The 21,036-nt window shown below is 34.6% G+C and overlaps 1 protein-coding gene across 18 annotated transcripts in view; it reads left to right on the top strand.

Annotated features, from left to right (window-relative positions):
- The window catches only part of mtss2b (MTSS I-BAR domain containing 2b), a 196,974-nt gene that overhangs the window by 169,596 nt on the left and 6,342 nt on the right, over positions 1–21,036 (top strand). For 9 of the 18 annotated variants that reach the window (XM_087261823.1, XM_087261815.1, XM_087261824.1 and 6 more), the window contains 5 exons: positions 5,394–5,551; positions 8,992–9,099; positions 9,197–9,294; positions 13,897–14,029; positions 18,774–18,848. In XM_087261823.1, the coding sequence (XP_087117949.1) occupies positions 5,394–5,551; positions 8,992–9,099; positions 9,197–9,294; positions 13,897–14,029; positions 18,774–18,848 (572 nt within the window). Of the gene's footprint in view, positions 1–5,393; positions 5,552–8,991; positions 9,100–9,196; positions 9,295–13,809; positions 14,030–18,773; positions 18,849–21,036 lie in introns of all 18 variants that reach the window. The other 9 variants (XM_087261817.1, XM_087261810.1, XM_087261819.1 and 6 more) reach the window with 1 other exon arrangement.

Genomic DNA, 21,036 nt, shown 5'->3' with positions numbered 1-21,036 from the left:
CAGCCAATAATTTCTGCTTTTGAAGATAGGATGACAATCCTCTGTGTTACTAGGAAGACTCCGGTGTTAAAGGAAAAGCTCCCTTTTTATTTCCATACAAGCCAAGCATCTTGTTAAAGACTACCTATTTGATTTTGGTTTGAGCTCTTTCCACCGTATGTTTTTGGCTTTTTTATTTTCAATTTGCTGTGGTGGTTTGGCCTTTCTTAAACAATCTGGCCGTGAAATGAGCTGAATTGCTTCCTTATACTAACCCTAACACAGTGCTCTCCCTCCTCTCTTTCTCTCTACCTCTCTCTCTCTCTCTGTCCTTTACTCTCTCCTGGATTCCCTTGGTGTTGTTCTCTCTCTTTTTCTTCTACTATCACTCTATAGAACTGCAGGGTAAGTATGGTTTTCCACACAAAGTTTAGATTCTTCTCTTTCGTCTCTCTGCATGGCCCTTTAAGGTGAGACACTGCAGGCAGAAACACTATATTTTCCAAGATATATAATCCTTTAGATAATTCTATCTGATGTTAACCCTCTGGGGACTATAAGGTGATTTTGGGGCCCCCAAGATGTTTTGACATGCCCTCACTTTTTTGCTTATTTCAGCTAATATATATATATATATATATATATATATATATATATATATATATATATATATATATATATATATATATATATATATATACTGTATATATATATTTTGTATTCAGTTAAAACTGCTACATCAATATGTGAGAAATACTGATGTACATGGTTGCGTTTTTTTTTTTTTAGAAAATAAATTAATTAATTAATTAAAAACACTCTGAATGTGCCTGAACAATATTTTGAGTAACCAGTTTTGTTGGCTAGAATATTTACTACACAATTATGTGAAAGTAATTATGTTCTCTCATTCAAAGAAAACATTTCAATGACTTACATTTTGTAAAGTCTGTGTCTGGGTCAGAATACTGTATGAGTGGGAGTGATAATGGTCATAAATAAGTCACAGCGGGAAAGACAAAAGACACTTCCCCACTGGCTAATATTCACCCATAAATGGCATTGTAAAGCAATGTCCAGCTGCAAAAAACAGCCCAAATTAAATGCTTGCTGTATATTAATTGTTGTATTATGACCTGAGCACACAGAGGAAACCCATGCAACACGGGGTGAACATGCAAACTCCACACATTAATGCAAACTGACCAGTTACCTTCTTGCTAAGAGGTAACAGCGCTACCCACTGCACCACCATGTCGCCCTACAAATATTTATTCATACATAAAATAAATGTGATAAATGTGAAAGTGAAAATTTGTGTTTGTAAATAACTTATTAATAGATATATCCCTTGTGTAAAAAACATTTGAGTATGTAAAAAAAATTGAACCTGACTTCACCCAACTTTCATATTTTTGTTTGAATCATTCTGCAAAATTTTTCTGATTATCTGAAAAGTATTTTTAGAAAGAAAAGTTTTTTTTTTCTAAAATAAAAAAAAGATTGCCAAAATACCCTCTGTAAAAACCATTATTTCAAATAAATTGAGCCTTACTTTACCAAACTTTCAGATTTTTGTGTTTGAGGCATCTAAAAACTAGCTCATATTTGAAGATTATGTTAACACTGACATGTTCAAATACATTGGCTGGCAAAGAGGCTAAGTAACAGCTGATTGCATATTTTAACAATGTTTTAGAAAACAAAATACAAATAATAATGACTTATATGCAATTCTTAATGTAGTCAAATCAACCGAGTATGGTGATTGTTCAGTTATTATTAAGTTAACTGCTGTACCTCAATAAATTCACCGCTGAAAGAGTTTCAGGGACAGCTGGATGGATACAATTCGAGCCACTTTTGAACTTTTATTGCGTACACATACACAATGTTCATCCACAAACTAGGCAGAGTAACGATACACTAGTTTATTAAAACTCAATAACAGAACAATAACAAACTGAGAGAAAAGAAAACATGACTCTCGTGTCTTGACACATACACGGACACAATCTATGGGCTAGAACCAGTAATACACATATCCGTAATGTAGTAGAATTATGACGTATATGAAATACTACATAAATGTGGATGCATTTAAAATGACATGGTAAATATATACGCTGATAAGTTTTTCAAATACTCCAGAACATAATAACATCTATCACTTATAATATATATATATAATATATATATATGCAAATGATAGTGACACATACTGGAAAGTCCTACAGTGATAAATATCAGAATATGAGTTTTTTTTTTTTACCCTATACACCTGCAGTGTCTTGCCCTAAGCTGGCCTTGAGTCCGTAAGAACACATCTGCAGACAGTTCTGCGGCCATCGGATTTAACCCCCACATCACATTTTGACTTGACGGCTCACATTGAGTGATTTACGATCACCGCCTTTCAGTTTCCTCTCATTACCACAGCTGAGGGTTTTTTTTTTTGCTTTGTGCATGAATCTGCTGATGCCGTCCCAGCATGCATGCTGCTTGTGCTCCTGGAAGCAGTTCTGCTGCAGATAGTTGACTTTGCTTCCTCAGCAAAGGTCACGACATCTCTAACAAACTAGTCTGCATGAGTTAACCTTTTACCTTCCTCTGGGAGGCTCCATGTGTTTCATTAAGAGTAGAAGATGTGCGAGCTCAGAGTTCAGAAGCGTCTGTCTCCATCTCTTGTGTAGCTGCTAGTTGGAGTGTACAGTAGATTGTTTCGTTCAGTGTTCGCATTAGTGCTGTCAACCGATTAGTCGTGAATAATCGCATTTGAAATAAAAGTTTGTATTCACCTAATATGTAGGTGTGTGTGTGCTTTGTATGTTTATTTGTATTTATGAAGACTCATACGACAATATAGTAACATATAAACAAATGCATTTTGAAATCAGAATTATCACCCCACATTTATTGATTTTTTAAATATTTCCCAAATATTTATATACATACAAATATATATATATATATATATATATATATATATATATATATATATATATATATATATAATAGGCTTCTGCCTGTATAAATGATTTTTTTTCTTGCTGCTATTAATTAGTGATAGCTGTTTCCAAAAGCATTGCTACATGAAGCTTTGAAACCTTTACAAATCTTTTGTTTTGAATCATTTTTCTGAGCCCTTATCAAATTTGCAAGATCACGTGATCTCAGTAAACGGGGCTAAATTACATCATAACTGTTTTGTTAGTTTTCCACTTGGGGGTGACCTGTGTAAAAGCATAAAATCCACATGAAACATGGGGGTTCACTCAGATCGCCACCCAATGGCGAATCACTGAACATGTTTCATAGTTGTTACATGATCTAGGGTCAGTTTTAAGAGTTTGTAGACATTTTATTAAGACATTTGTAAAATAAAAAGAATAGTAATAGTTAATAATAGCTATTAGTCTCCTCTGGGCCTGTTTAGCAGAGCCTACCATGAAACAAACAAAATATAAGCCTTGAAAGTTTATGAAAAACACAAATTATGCACACACTTAATATTTTATGATATTAGGTGATAATATACGTGTATTTATAGATTATACGTTTGAAAAAGTCAGTTCTAGTGCATGTTTAGTTTTTGTTGGATTGACACTGTTTTGATCTAACATTTGCTGTTTTGAACACATCAAAACAGTGCATTTTTAGCAAAACAATAGGTTTAATTGTTTCAAATCTTCGAAAAGCTTTGTTTTTCCCATCACTGTTGATTAATTGCTCGAACTTTGTGTGAAGATTTTGACCCATGCTGCAAATAAGATTACTTTAATAGGTTTAATAACCAAAAAAATAATTAGTGTAATGCCTTATTGCATATAGAGTGCTCAGCATAATTGTGTACAACCCATTTTGAAAATGAATATTTGAATATTTTGCTCCATTTCTTAGTGATTTTAGGTAATGTACTCTGTTGCATTTAAACAAAACAGATTATTAAACAGATATATTTTTTAAAATAATATTTTAGTCACCAAACATATTTAGAAATTGAAAGATAATACAATTAAATTCAAGCAAAAAATACAACCTACAAAATTTCAACAAAATGTTTCAATTTTTTTTTTTGCTTCTTGTTTTTTCCTCTTTTAAAATTTGTATTCAATATTTTTCTATAACATATAAATTTGGGTGTATTAGTTTTTTGACCGTTATTGTAAGTTATTTTGTAAGATAAGCTCCAGATTTGGCTTCAGTACTGACTAATCTAATGTATATGCACAAATATAATATTGTATGTCTTCCTATTAAAAATATGAAGTTAAAAGAGAGATTTGTCAGGGGTGTACTCATATATGCTGAGCACTGTACATGTTCAGAGAAAATAAAGATTTTCAACAGAAACTATTGCAAAAGGATGACAAAGCACTATGTAAACACTTCACAATAGTTTATTATATAATTTTAATTAATGAATTAAAATCAACAGTGAGGAATAGCCAAAGTTATATGTTAAAGTTTATTAAAATACAACTCCATTTTATTAGTTATTAACTCTATTACAATAAAAACAAATCTCAATAAATCACCTATTAAGTTATTCACAGTACATTAAAGTATCAATATTGAGCATTTGTATTATCACAATATATTGAATTACTAAATATGGGCATATGTCTAACATGTAATTTGTATTATATACAAATATTTTTATTTAAATAAATATTTTCTCAAAAATATTGACACATTTGTGTATTTATATGCACATAATGCATACACACAGTCCTCACAAACTTATGGGCAGCGTCCAAAACTGCCTACTACACAGTTATGTATTTGAATTTAAATGTACGACTCAATCTTTAGAAAAGTATGTTCTATACAGTATCATTGTGAGTAGTATGAATGCAACTCAGACGTACTGTACTACATCCGCCGTTTTGTAATAATTCACGTTTTGTAAAGACCCACCCGCATCAGTTGCATAGCTTCACTCCCCTTCATGAATTGTCTCGTAGGCATCATGGGATATCGCAGCATCCATTGGATGCGCACTTCAGAATCTTGCCAGAAGTAGTAGGTCATCCGAGTTCTTCTAGCATACTGTTTTTCTAACTCTATGAATTCGGACATCCCATTTGACTCGCATACTGTTTTTAGCAGACTATATTATATGGAACTATGGATTTTGAACACAGCCATGATGTAAACACAAACTTTTATTTTGGATATGATTAATCACGATTAATCACTTGGCAGCACTAGATCATATTATATTTGTTTTGTTGGAGGACGGAAACGAGAATGACTTTCTTATGTTGTATTTCATCTCTTTTTTTTTTTGTCTCTTTCATTTTTTTCTGATTGTCTTTCTCATTCCTCTCTGACCATTTCTGTTTCTGTTCATTCTCCACTTTATTTTCCTCCTCCCTTTGTTTTGTTGTGCTCTCTATCGCCCCCTTTAGGCCGTGGGGATCTTCAGCCTCAGCTGGACAGTGCAATGCAGGACGTGAATGACATGTATCTGCTGATGGAGGAGACGGAGAAGCAGGCGGTGCGACGGGCTCTGGTGGAGGAGAGAGGACGCTTCTGTACCTTCATCAGCTTCCTGCAACCCGTAGTGGTACAGCACACACTTCATTCATGCCACTTACACGAACTGTACAACTGCACAGCCACTAAAGGGATAAGAGAATTGACCACTGATTTAATTTATTCTCGGTTCACTTGGTGAAATTAAAGTTTGTTTTGAGGAAATGTTTGCACAGAAAGGAGGTTTACATAAAAAAAAGAAAGAAGGAAAGAAAGAAAGAAAGAAAGAAAGAAAGGGTTTATATGGTAATAAAAAAACCCGGAAAAGTAATGGAATTTTGACATGGTATTTTCCTGGCCTGGAAAAGTTTTGGAAAAAAAGAAAAACCTACAAAAAAGAAAAACCTTACAAGTCATGGAAATTAGTTATTAAGTTAAGTATCTGATATTAATATTAAGTTAAATATCTGTATACTTGAATTAGGGCTTTGCAATATTGGAAAAATCTGACACTACGATATTATGTATTTATGTGATATATATTGCGATGTGAGTACAATTTCACCAGATGATTTAACAGATTTATTTGGATTGATTGGGGGGATTTTGTAGAGGAGTGAATCTCCAATAATATAACAATATAACAAATAAATTCAGTGGCGTAGCGGACGGGCCCGCGTGATTTGGGGGCCCGGCGTCGTCGCGATTTTCAATAATTGTAAATTCGGCAACCACAATAATCAAACTCTTGGAAACAACTGTGGTTCTGTGTTCTCTGGACACCTCTCATTCTGATTGCTTGCCGCCGAACCGCGACATAGCTCATACTATAAAGTTAGCTTGATTTCAACTCTCCTCGACGCTCACACCGGAGAAGACGCGCCGCGCTGTCTCTCGACGCCGATTCTCATTGAAAATGAATGACTTCTGGCTACTTTGACGCTCTCGCCGCTTTCAGTTTGTGATCGCTCCTCAGTTTGTGAAGGCTTCCCCGCGTTGTCGCTCCACCCCGCCTCCCTTCCCCGCTCAATTTGTGATCGCTTCCCCTCCACAACCCCCCAAATAGGGGGGCCCCGTCAGTGATCCCTGCAGGGGGTTCTCCGCATTTGGCGCTACGCCACTGAATAATTTACAAGCACAGATAAATAAAATATAGCAAAGATAAAGTGAATGATAGTTTTCAGGTATTCACTATTCAGGTACAGATATTGAATAATCAACACTGCATAGTCTTCAACGAATATTATTTAATCTTTATTAAAGTTACGAAAAATTTCTTGTGGCCGGATGACTTAAAATTTTAACTATTAAAATGTTCACACAGTCACAGGCCTTAAAGGGACTATTCACTCAAAGATTAAAATTTGCTCACTATTTACAGTACTCACACCTCACTTGTTTCAATACTGTAGGAGTTATTCAATTATATTTTTTTGTGCTCATTATAAAAAAAAGAAAAAGAAAAAGAAAACGAATAAATGTTTGAAACAAGTGAAGGGTGTAATGAAAATGGTAAGTAGTTTTTGGGTGAACTATCTCTTTAAAAATGCATTCGGATGATATACTTTTACTCCATTATGATTAAACTCTATAATAAACTATAATTCCAACATTGCATATCCTGCGATGTGTCTATTGCGGATGCACACATTGCGATATTGATGCTGAAATTATATGATGTGCAACTTAAATATAGGTTAGTTGGCTCTGACATTGTTAGTTTCGTGTAAGCATGATCAATTTTACAAAGATATAAAAATAAGTTTAAACAAAGTAAATTGTTGCGTGTTCTATCATATGCTGTAATAAATTTGAACGTCATTGTTTTTCTTATTATTTACCATGTATTTGTAGACATTACATGAAACATTATGTCATGAAAATGTACTTGACAAGTCTTGGGAAAGTCATGGAATTTTAGAAGTAAAATTGTTTATGAACCCTGGAAGGAAAGAAAGAAAGAAAGAAAGAAAGAAAGAAAGAAAGAAAGAAAGAAAGAAAGAAAGAAAGAAAGAAAATATTTGAAGGTTGGATTTGTATGATTCATGTGCGTAGAGTAATAAAGTTTGCCCTGCGCGCTCATGGTTTTTAAAGAAACTTTTTTTGGTGCGTTAATCAAGTCAATACTATTATTCAAAAAGGTAATAATTCGCATTCATTAAGTAATTGCTCATTTTCATATCATTATTCCATGATTAACCACATAAGGACTATTTACCTTCATATTCAAAGCATTATTTCACAAAGAAATAGCATATCAATTATCAGCATTTGTCAAATGTTCATCAATACAATAAAAATAGCATATTTACATCAATACAATGAAATTCCGACAGTGAAATTCCAAAAGTGGACTGTTGGAATTTCATTGTATTGATGTAAAAATGCTTCTTTCCTGTGAAATAATTTTTTTGAAGGTGAGGGTAAATATCTCTTGTGTGGTTAGTTATATGTGTGGAGGTGAAGATAAGATTGTCTTTAATTATCGAGTGACCATCAAAATTATTTTGTTATGGACTGTCGGATTTTCATTGTATTGATGTACACTTGGCAAATGCTGATAATTGATATGCTATTTGTTTGTGAAATAATGCTTTAAATATGAAGGTAAATAGTCCTTATGTGGTTAATAGTTGAATAATGAAATGAAAATTAGATTGTTTTTGATCTTCAAGTGTCCGACTAACTAATAATGCAAAGTAATTGACTATGGGATAAAAGGGTGGAGTGAGAAGATTGTATTACACAGTGAGAAAGGCATTGTGCCGAAATGTTTGTGTTTTTGAATCACCCGAAGAATGTAAAAATAAAAAAAGTATGAAGCAAATACTTGATGAGAATCATTACCTTTTTGAATAATTGATTTGCATAATTAAAATACAATAAAACAACAATATTGTGAAATACTATTACTGTTTAATATAACTATTTTTTATTTTAAAATGTTTTTAATAAATTATAATAATATGCAAATGGGCGAGGCAGTGCTGCAGTGGGTAGCATGTTCGCCTCACAGCAAGAAGGTCGCTGGGTCGCTGGTTCGAGCCCCGGCTCAGTTGCCGTTTCCGTGTGGAGTTTGCATGTTCTCCCTGCCTTCGCATGGGTTTCCTCCGGGTGCTCCGGTTTCCCCCACAGTCCAAAGACATGTGGTACAGGTGAATTGGGTTGCCTAAATTGTCCATAGTATGTGTGAATGTGTGTGTGGATGTTTCCCAGAGATGGGTTGCGGATGGAAGGGCATCCGCTGCGTAAAAACTTGCTGGATAAGTTGGCGGTTCATTCCGCTGTGGCAACCCCGGATTAATAAAGGGACTAAGCCGACAAGAAAATGAATGAATGAATATGCAAATGTTGTGCTAAAACATTTATTCATGATATAAATGTTGAAAATTTGTTTCAGGATTGATTATTGAATATATTTTTAAAAGATTTTATTTTTATGAACATGTCTTGGCATTTGAAAGCATTAACTAATATTGCATTACATTAATGTGGTATTTTGTACGTTTTGTTCTTCATGTGTGTTGCTAGAATGGAGAGATCGCCATGTTGGGAGAGATCACTCACCTACAGGCCATTATTGATGACCTCACAGTGTTAACCTCTGACCCCCACAAACTGCCCCCAGCCAGTGAGCAGGTGCAAATGCTTACTTGTATACCTCTGCATGAGCATCGCTTTACAGAAACGAAGCACATCCTGACCATTATGATTATAACAATTCTGTTTCTTTCAGGTAATCAAAGATCTTAAGGGTTCTGATTACTCATGGTCCTACCAGACTCCCCCTTCTTCACCCAGCAGCTCCGGCTCCAGGAAGAGCAGCATGTGCAGGTCAGAGCCAGAGAAATGAAGCAATAAACAGACTATATGCTGACATTGATTGCACACTTAATTTTTTAAGTAACTAAGGCTGTACAATTAATCGAAAGAGATTGTCATGTACATTTTGTTAGTAGCTGGTTCTGCAGTTGCTTTCAGATTGAGCAGCATTTACTACAGAGTCGTAGTGCACTGACAAGCTACATTACATGGCATTTATTATCATTCATTTATTTTCTTTTCAGCTTAGTCTCTTTGTTAATCAGGGCTCGCCACAGCAGAATGAACCACCAACCGATCCAGCATATGTTTAACGCAGTGGATGCCCTTCCAGCTGCAACCCAACACTGGGAAACACCCATACACTTTTATATTCAAAAACATACACCACAGACAGTTTAGCTAATTCAATTCACCTATAGTGGATGTCTTTGGACTTGAGCTGGAGCACCCGGAGGAAACCCACGCGAACACAGGGAGAACATGCAAATTCCACACAGAAATGTCAACATGTTCTCAGTGGTCTATTGCTCTGTCTATTAAATGCTAGTAAATCTGAAAGCATGTGGAACTACCACATTTAGGGTGCTTTTGGTTTTAGTTCTGAACCCCAATATGTCTGGGTCATCACAGTGACAGCTGTTGGAAGGTAATGACAGCATGGGATGACACACAAAATGGCTAGATACCTCTTCTTGGGTGCCTCAAGTTTAAAATTTGGACTGTAAAAATGTAGTTTCATTGTCAAAGTTCTGGCAGTGTGGTGGCGCTGTAGGTAGTGCTGTCGCTTTACAGCAAGAAGGACGCTGATTCGAGCCTTGGCTGGGTCATTTGGCGTTTTTGTGTGAAGTTTGCATGTTCTCCCTCCATTCGCGTGGGTTTACTCCGGGTGCTCCAGATTCCCCCACAGTCCAAATACATGCCGTACAAGTAAATTGGGTTAGCTAAATTGTCCGTAGTGTATGAGTGTGAATGAGTGTGTATGGATGTTTCCCAAAGATGGGTTGCAGCTGGAAGTGCATCCGCTGCGTAAAACATATGCTGGATAAGTTGGTGGTTTATTCCACTGTGGCGACCCCAGATTAGTAAAGGGACTAAGCCGAAAAGAAAAGTAAATGAATGTCAAGGTGCCAGCACTGAGCAGCTTATGTGTCTTTGCATCATGAATGCAGTGTGAAAGTTGAATTAAGTGAGAAGAAAGTCATTTTTTGTTAATGTTAATGTTACGCCTTCTTCCTATTTTATGGAAAGGCTCTGAATTCCAAAATAGATCACTTTAGTTTATTGTAATCATGTAGGTTTTAACCCCAAAAAAGCCCATACCATAATAACAATTAAAAAAGAAACTGTGAACACAACCAGTTTGGTACAAAAATACTTTCAAAATTTACTTAAATATAAACAAAGCAAACAAATGTATGCAAACGCATGCAATAAAGGTTTGTTTCAAAATAATCATTAGTGTAATTATGTGTGTAATTATTAGTCACATTTAATCAATGAAAGCAGATAAATCTTCTGTGTATTCAGCAACTTCTCTAGGCGTTTTTCAGTATATTTGGGTTTCCGCGCAAGAGCACCCTCTGACCTTCAGATGGAGATTTACTGCTGGTCACAGAACTGTTTATCTCTGACAAAATCTGCATGACAAGCTTTTGCGTAATCTTGACTGCTTAATTTTGATTCATCATCAAGGCCTAGCTTTTTTTCTGCTTGAAAATGTGTTGCTTTTGCTGTGTACTGTATAGTGCTACTTGCCTAAGATGTTGTAATGTGTTTGAAATGTGTTGTCAGTGCGATTACAAGGACAGTATAAATACTTACAGTGTAAAAACTTTGCTGGAAAATCAAACTTATGCTGTGTCCTGAAACATAGTAGCTGGTCCAAACTGGTCTGAGCTGGTAAATAATCTTGCAATAGAAAAATCCAGAAATGCCATGGTTGTTGGTGCACATTTTCGAAGTATACCTCATTTTATGTACAGTATGAATAACACAGGAGGTTGTCACTTGTGTTTTGCAACAGCTTATCAAGTATTCACAGATATCTATCTATATTCATTGATTCATACTGTACACATATCAATTATAACTAGGCCCACACGGAATCTGTGTGTGCAGAAATCTGCAGATTTCCGCAGATTTTTAGTCCATCATTGAGTCTATATATTTACTTGTGTAAATGTGTGTGAATTTATATTTATTCACCTTTAAACTTAATTTCAGGAACCTATATAGACTAATATGAAAGTGTTGATAAGATTTATTTACAATACAGTTTGTAAAGTCATATTTTCTGTCTTTTAGTAGATACAGTTTAAATCAGAAATATTAAACCCCCTTTTAATTTTTTTTTCTCTTTTCTATTTTTTCATTTCCTAAGTGAAGTTTAACAGAGCAAGGAAATTTTCACAGCATATCTGATAATATTTTTAATTCTGGAGAAAGTTTTATTTTTTTTTATTGGCTAAAATAAATGCAGTTTTGAATTAAAAAAAAAAAACATTTTAAGGTCAAAATTATTAGCCCCTTTTAGCTATGTATTTTTTTTCCGATTGTCTACAGAACAAACCATCGTTATATAATAACTTGCCTGATTACCCTAACCTGCCTAGTTAACGTATTTAACCTAGTAAAGCCTTTAAATGTCACTTTAAGCTGTATAGAGTTGTCTTGAAAAATATATTCAAATATTATTTATGTCATAATGGCAAAGATAAAATGAATAATTAAAACTATTATGTTTGGAAATGTGTTAAAAAAAATCTTCTCTCCGTTAAACAGAAATTTTTGGGAAAAAATAAACAGGAGGAGCTAATAAATCAGGGGGACTAATAATTCTGACTTCAAATGTATACATTATATGAGAGACTTGCTTGGTTTGCCAAATAAGTGGATCTAATTGTATTTCCATTGTGAACATTACATACAAGTTAAAAAGGTATTCTTTCTGTTTCATATATTACGTTTTGTTACCATACTCCCAAAATCATTCCACATAAATCTGCAGATTTTTTTTTATTTTATTTTTTTACAAAATTTGGCGCAGAAATAGCAATCAATGTCTGCAGATTGTGTCTGGTCCTAGTTATAACCTATATAAACATATTGGTAATATTTTAGACTTGTAACCACTGCGTCATTATATAGTAGTTATCGATTGCTTTGCTGTACAGTAGCAAAAATGCTACAGTGACCTGAGAACACAATTAAAAATATCTCAGACGTTCTACACTTCAAATACCATTAAAACACGACAAACCACTATCTGTTAATCATAAAAACCAGCACATTTGAATACTTTCTTGTCTGGTATGTATTTTTATATAGTGTAGTAGTAGAAGTCTGTTTTTTTATCAAAACCAATTCAATTCCCGTTCCAAATTCTATAAGGAGTCTTTGATTTCTTCATGGAGGCAACCATTTAAATGATACTATTATCAATGACCATCTCGCATAAGCTAAATAACTAGAAACTTCTACAGGCTTAAGTTTGATTTTTCAACATTTTGTGGAAGAGTGTGTGTAGATTTTGAATGAAATTGTGTGTGCTCATTAAAAAAAGGGGACTGTTGATGCCAGTTTTTACTGCTGCTGCGCTGCACAATCTCACTGTATGTTGACATTACATGTAACCCCCTAAATGCATATACGAGACAGAGCACTGCATTTTTAAAACCCTTATTATGTAGTATACATTTATATGTGAGTATTGCTGTCAATTGGCACAGTTTAACATATACTGCCACATGGTATTCAGCATTTGACTCCTTGTGTCCAGTAATGAAACAGCAAGAATCTAAAATGAACAGTTGGGGATTGGAACATGTTTAATAAGATTGCATTACCTGTCCAATTCAGTGCTTTGCTCTCTCTCTTTCTCTCTAAAATGAATATTCCAGGTTAATACACAGTAAACCCCATCAATATAATCTGTCTAATATTCCTGTGGCATTTTTAACCCGGAATATGATGAAATAATTGCTTCAATAGGAAGCTAAAGCATTTCAAGATCACTTCTTTCACATAACCAGTCCCGGTAGTGCTTTTGATTAGCCCATTAGCGTTTTGCTTTGGCTCCTGGGCCAATTAAAGGCTTGTTTTATACTAGTGTCATTTAGTACCTGTTTGTGTTTGTGTGCTGCCTCGTATGGAATCATAGGGGTTGTTTCGATTGTTTTAAACACAACTTCCATCTCCATACAAGGCCTCCTGTCAAACTTTGTCTTACATGTGTTTTCCCTTTCCCCCCCTTAACCCCCGCCCCCTCTGATCTCCGTTCTTACCCATCAACCCCTGCTTGACCTTTTTTGTCCCTCCAAATTTTGTTGATCATTATCATTTCTTTTTAATTGACCTTTTTCACATAATTTACAAAATGCTTGACCTCTGTCTCCTGTCAATCATGTTCTTGTTATCCTGCTCATTTTGTGGGTTTGATTCACACTTATTGCCATATAACCTGCCTATATGTGACCCTTCCACCCTGGTCCTCTGCCCTGTCGCACTCCCCCTTGCCCCCTGCAGCAGTGTAAACAGCGCACATAGTAGCGCGTCTCGGTCCTCTGGTGGCTCTCAGACTCACTCACCCAGTTCGTCCTGTCGCTACCGCAGCCTGGCCCAGCCGCTCACGACCGCTGCTCACCGCCTCAGCAGCGTCTCGTCCCACGACTCCGGCTTCATCTCACAGGATGCCAACGTCTACTCCAAACCCCCATCACCCATGCCCTCCGATATAACCAGCCAGGTATGCATTTTGTTGAATTGAATTGAATTGAAAATGTTTGGTATATTTTTTCAAAATCCCCCAAAAAAAAACATTTTTAGAAAATGTTTTTTAGATTTTTTTATTTTGTATTATTATTTTTTTTTTTTAGAAAAATAATATAAAAATAAGGCTGAGCCTGGTCAGTACCTGGATGGGAGAAAACATGGGAAAACTAGGTTGCTGTTGGAAGTGGTGTTAGTAAGGCCAAGGGGGCACTTAACCTGTGGTCTGTGTGGGTCTTAATGCCCCAGTATAGTTAAATGGGACACTATAATGTCCGTGAGCACCGTCTTTCGGATGAGACTTTAAACTGAGGTGCTGACTTTCTGTGGTCCTATGGTGCTTCTTGTAAAGATTAGGGGTGTAACCACGGTATCCTGGACAAATTTCCTCTATCGGCCCTTATCCATCATGGCCTCCCAATCATCCCCATCCACCTAATTGGCTTTCACCCTGTCTCTTCAATCCACTAATAGCTGGGGTGCTCTGGGTGCATGGCTGGGTGTACACTTTGGGTGTATGGCCATACATGACAAATACACTGAATCAATACACATTACATTACAAAATAATAATAAGAGCTGAATTTATTTTGAGTTAGATATGTTGTAACTGTTAACTATGTTTATGTATTTTAATGTTAGCATGAAATAAAAACATTTTTAAAGCGCACATTGTTAGTTGTACACTATAAAAAATGTTAATTAAGATAGATTTAGTGACTTTTATTGACATGTTAGTAGTTTAAAATAACATCATATATAAGAAATACTGTAACATAGAGAAATGAGTCTGTAAAATAACAAAAAATGTACTGGCAGTTTAATGTTAATGTTTTTGTATGGTAATATACTCCACCAACCTAGACAATATATCACTTTAAACCAAAAAAAAAAACTGTTAATAAAAGTCACTTTCAAACTTTTCAAGGTTAAAAGTTGTTGGAAGAAAGATTAAGCTCCCTTAATGCAATTTTAAAGCACAAACAAACAGAAAAAAACTGCTAGTTTACGGATAGATATGTTTTTACAGTATAAGTTAAACAATCCATCTGTGTAAGTCACTGAAAAATATTGTTTGTTTTAGTATCTTTAATGAAGCCATTTGCTTTGGCATAGTAATGGCAGCTCTTCTCTGAAGATGTCACTTTGATGGCTTTGGTGATATATTAGCTAAGCCACTCCGATTTTTTATTTTATTTATTTATTTATTTATTTTTGCATAAAAGATGAGAGGAGGACAAAATAAGACATTTAAAAATACAATGGAAAAATCTAATCTATAAAAAACATATAGGCTAAGATATAGTAACGTATTAAAATATAGACATTGTGACATTAAAACTGTATATATATATATATATATATATATATATATATATATATATATATATATATATATATATATATATATATATTTTTTTTTTTTTTTTTTTTTTTTTTTTTCCGAGACAGCTAATATTGTAATTGCTGTTATACAAGGCTTTTATTCACATCACAGGCAGCTACTACTTTTAGAAACATTTAGAACCTTAGAGAAAGGTGTTTTAAAAAGCAGCAAATCTACAAACTGACAGGATTGCACAAGTTTAAAAGTGTTCTTTTTATTTATTTATTTATTTTTTTTTATCTAAGGGTCTTTATTGCATCTTTGCTAAATTAAAAATATTTTAAATCTTTAATAAAAATCTTGCTGACCTCAACAGTTTTTATGTTCTATTCAATGTTTAAAAACATACATTTACGAACTCAAAATATATCAGATAATAAAGCTTTAGTTGTGAGCCCACTAAGCTCTAGAGCTGGATGTTTTGCCGCTAGCAATGCAGTGACTCTGCAGAAATGTGAGGGTTTATATAAACCCAAAATGATGCCCCATAGTCACTAAATGAAAGCAGTGTTTCCACACATCTGTGTCCCAGACAAATTCCTGTCTAGTCTGAAAGATCACAGTGACCTCTTGTGGACTAGGCTGATATGATCGAGTTGAACCAGTCGCATGTCAGAAATGTACTGTTCATTTTCAGCAAGAGGGGGAGGTTGACATTTCACATTCCCTTGAATAAAAAAAGGGATAGAAAGTGGTGCAGTGCTTGAAATGTGCTTGTGAAGCATTGCATGTGGAACATCAGCTTTACAGTATGATCGCCGGGAGGTGCTTCCTTAAGCATGTTTCTTGGAGGAAAGCAAGAGAAATTCAGTTTTCTTTGAGCTCAAATGCTGTTTTTACTAATCATAGGGGGAAAAAAGATTTTGCCTGGTTGTGAATCTACCAAGCACATGGTTAAAATGTATTTCTCACTATGGCTGTGTACGGACTGTACTGTATAAGCTTAGTCAGCTCACTTATCAGTCAGTGTCTCTGGAGGCAGCGTTCGTGCACAAAGGCATCTGTTAAACTGGATTTCAGACAGACTTCTGAAACAGCATGAAGATTTAATCTCATACACCAAAATAGGGAGAGCTTTGATCATAACTTAGGGAATATTTGCTTACTGCAATACTAACTTCTCACTAGAGATGCCATCTTAAGTGGAAAAAGTTGGCTGAAAACATACATTTACAAAATTACAGAGAAACAGACAAAATTGTACCTGAGCAGCGCTTGGAAAAAAAAAAACTATTTCAGACTTTGAGAAATGAGAGAGTTATAAAATATTGAAGGTAGCGAAGGACATATCAATGCTGCCTTCAAAATTCACTCAGAAGAAGGAGCCTCTCGAGGCAGAAAGTGAAGCAGAATTTGGATTGGAACATGCCTTGATGCCGTCCTGCCTTGGAATGCTGCCTCTAAAGTTCTTTCATTAGCTTTCGGATGCAAGATATATAAGATAAGCAAGTTGAGGGTCAAACTAATGAAGAAAAGTCAGAAACACACAAGGCATGAAGATTCAGGCATATGCTTAGATTTTAGCCAATGATTACCATATGGATCTTTTTATCGTTTTTAACACTTTTAATGCAACACAATTTGCGTTCTGATTTTAGGGATAATAATAATAGTTCATTTTAGAAAAAGGGAACCTGAAAGCTTCCGGAACTTAAATGTTACAGCAAAACTTGGGTTGCTTAAGTAAATGTTAGCAAGCCCTGTTAACTATGTTTTACAGTGAATATACTGTAGAACAGCTGAAGTTACACTCATGTCAAGCTGCCTAAACTGTTCTGAAATGCAGTTATGCAGGGCAGGTACAGCATATATATAGTTGCAGTCCGAATTATTACCCCCCTTTTTGAATTTTTTTATATATATATTTCCCAAATTATGTTAAACAGAGCAAAGCAATATTCACAGTATGTCTGATGATTTTTTTTTTTTTTTTTTTCTGGAGAAAGGCTATTTGTTTTATTTCGGTCAAATTTATTAGCCCCTTTAAGCTATATATTTTTTTTTTCGATAGTCTACAGAACAAACCACCATTATACAATAACCTGCCCAATTACCCTAACCTCCCAAGTTAACCTAATTAACCTAGTTAAGCCTCTAAATGTCACTTTAAGCTGTATAGAAGTGTCCTGAAAAATATCTAGTCAAATATTATTTACTGTCATCATGGCAAAGATAAAATAAATCAGTTATTAGAGATGAGTTCTCAAAACTATTAGGGTAATAAATGTGTTTTAAAAAGTCTCTCCGTTAAACAGAAATTTGGGGGAAAAATAAACAAGGGGGCCATAAATCCTGACTTCAACTGTTTATAATAACCAACTGAATATCATACCTTCTGTTCTCTTCTTTTTAAACAATGTAAAACTTTGCGTCTGAAATGCTTTTAGACATTTTGAAAATTGTGTGAAATGATGCAATGAACTGTATTGCTCTTGTGCGTGGTGCCTTATTACAATACTGAGTTCTGATTGGTCACTCGTTGTTGTTTACAAGTCCTAAACTACCATAAAGAGACAATTTTAATATTTAATTGCATGATAAGTTTTACATTACACACACTGTTGTTAAGCTAAAGGGGATGGTTAGGGGGGATGGTGGTTTTACAAAGGGGATGCTTTTTATTATTTTCTTCTATAAGGGAGATGCCATTCCCTGACATCCCCTCTCATTTCGATCACTGACTATAACTAACCTTAACATTTATATTTAATAAAACTGCTCTGTAAAAAAAACTTATATAATTCATTAGTCATGACAACATATGCTTTTAGTTCAATTTAACATAATAAACTAAGATAATCTTGTTCCAACTTAATTTTATAGGTTTTGCAAGCTGTTTTAAGTCAAGTTGACATAATAGGAGTTCAACTGACTCATAAGGTTTATTTGATTCAGCTGAAAATTTAAGGCAACCAATATGTTTTACAGTGTACATATTTAAAGCATAACGATTCCACTCATCCACTGTAAAATGATGCTCACTTACCTTTTCAAGTTATGCATTAATTAAGCTAACTTAAAACATTAAGTTAAATTTAGTTTAACAAAAAATGATGATAATAATAATAAAACATGTTGTAATCTGATTAAGTTAATGTAAATACTGAAAGTTTTATTATGCATTTGTTTTGATACGGTGTATAATAGTTTAAATGTTTATGAAGGACATCTCTAGAACTCTTCTGTGTGACTTTCAGACTCAAGTTTTCCGGTTAAAATCATTGAGTAATTTTAAATGTGATTTTAATAAAGTGTGAAATTAATCCTTCCACTATGATAAAATACCCAGAGGCTTTACCTGCTGACCCCTCACCTATGGCTATCTGTGTTTCAGAAGTCCTCCAGTTCAGCGTCCTCAGAGGCGTCTGAGACCTGTCAGTCAGTGAGTGAGTGTAGCTCTCCAACAACAGTAAGTGTCTGAGCTCCACACCTGCAGTACATGTGATGATGTTTGCTATTGTCTGTCTGTGAGTCTGGAATCTTCTTTGTCCTTGTTGCTGGTTTGGTCTTTTTTTCTGTCTTTAGATCTGATATTTCCTGTATTTGGAAACACCACACACACTCACATACACTAATGGCTCATTTCCACTGAGTTGTATGATTCAGTTCGATATGGTACAGGACAGGTCACCTTTATCAGACTTGTGTCTCCACTGCCAAATTAAAATTAATGAAATAAAAGATAAATAAATAAATAAAGCATTGTTTTAGCCTAAATATAGAGAGATGTACGGGGTTTGTTACTTTAAAGTGATAGGACTAAGGCAGTCAATAAATACGCTTTTTCATTTACAGTATACAGTCAGTGCAAACTTCCCATCTGTATCTTTATTCTTAGCACTTGTAACCTCTTGTAAAAAGTAATTCAGTCATTCATAACAGCCCAAAAAGGATAATAATTGAATTAGGGCTGGGCAATATTGCAAAAAAAAAAAAAAAAATGTATTTAAAAAATCACAATATTATGTTTCATATCATTCGATATGGATAACCATTGAACATTTTTTAACAATACATTTAGGATATATATATATATATATATATATATATATATATATATATATATATATATATATATATATATATATATATATATATATATATATATATATATATATATATAAACCACTTTATTTAAATTCAACAACATTATTTAGGCAAATAGTTTAATAGTCAAAAACTAAAAATATAAACAAAATATCTGATCTCTTTATAATAAAATAAACATAAGTGTTAAAGAGACTCTTAAACTTGATATATAAATAATAATGATACAGTTCATATTAAATTCTGTAAACAAAATAAATTATGATAATCAAATCTGAGCTTGGGGCGAAGCAGTGGTGCAGTAGGTAGTGCTGTCGCTTCACAGCAAGAAGATCGCTGGGTCACTGGTTCGAGCCTCGGCTCAGTTGACATTTCTGTGTGGAGTTTGCATGTTCTCCCTGTGTTCGCGTGGGTTTCCTCCGGGTGCTCCGGTTTCCCCCACAGTCCAAAGACATGCGGTACAGGTGAATTGGGTAGGCTAAATTGTCCGTAGTGTATGAGTGTGTGTGTGAATGTGTGTGTGGATGTTTCCCAGAGATGGGTTGCGGCTGGAAGGGCATCCGCTGCGTAAAACATGCTGGATAAGTTGGTGGTTCATTCCGCTGTGGCGACCTCGGATTAATAAAGGGACTAAGCCGACAAGAAAATAAATAAATGAATAAAATCTGAGCTTTCAAGTAAAGGAACTAACCATCATTATTCAAATACATATTGCAACATTAATTCAATTGAATGACTTCCTAAGTCTTTCTGATGGATAGCTAGTGGCTAGATTGCACAGGAAAAGAAACCAAAAAGCCAAAAAATCCTTTTTTATTTACAATCTCCTTACTGTTGCTAGAAACTGCACTTATTTTCGCATATGTTGTTACTCTGACCTGAAGTGACAAGCGTGTGCATGTGGATTCCTTGACCATTTACAATCGGCTTTGCAGTCTTTCTGTAGTTAGGTGACCATCAAGCATTTTCTCAGAGGATGACAAATGAACAAACATTGCTGCAAGTTTATGGAGAAAAGTAAAAAGCACTGCAGTGTTTGGATGCGCTGTGTTTGTCTGAGGTAATACGTCTGCCGTTATTACTGAAATGTGTACAGTATATTCCGTACAAAATGTTCCATACAAAATGAGATGTTTTTAACTAGGTGCTGCTGGAAAATGTGTGCAAGCGTGCTGCTTGCACAACATGTGTACGTCACTCTCGTATGCGCGTTGTGCAAGTCACGCGCCTCTATTGATTATGACTTAAAGCCTAAACTTACACACTAAGCTTGTTGGCATTTCTTCCATTTCTTCCAAGACACGTGGTCAGCAGCCACATTTTAATATATAAGTATAGTGTTTCATACTCAAACTACATACTGAATCTTTTTTTTTTTTTATCAATATTGACAATTGTATTTTTTCAACAAATCTTGAGACCGATTTTATCGCCCAGCCCTAAATTAAACATTGCTGTTTATTTTGTTTTTGATTTGTTTGTTTTTTCCTATATCACTCTCTCATTTGTCCATTTCTGAAAGAGTGTGAGAAGCTGCTCTTCAATAATAA

The sequence above is a fragment of the Danio rerio genome, chromosome 7 (genome assembly GCF_052040795.2).
Source record: "Danio rerio strain M-AB ecotype USA chromosome 7, GRCz13ab, whole genome shotgun sequence".
Classification (NCBI taxonomy): Eukaryota; Metazoa; Chordata; class Actinopteri; order Cypriniformes; family Danionidae; genus Danio; species Danio rerio.
The sequence above is the reverse complement of the archived record's forward strand: the minus strand, read 5'-3'. Positions and strand labels throughout refer to the sequence as shown.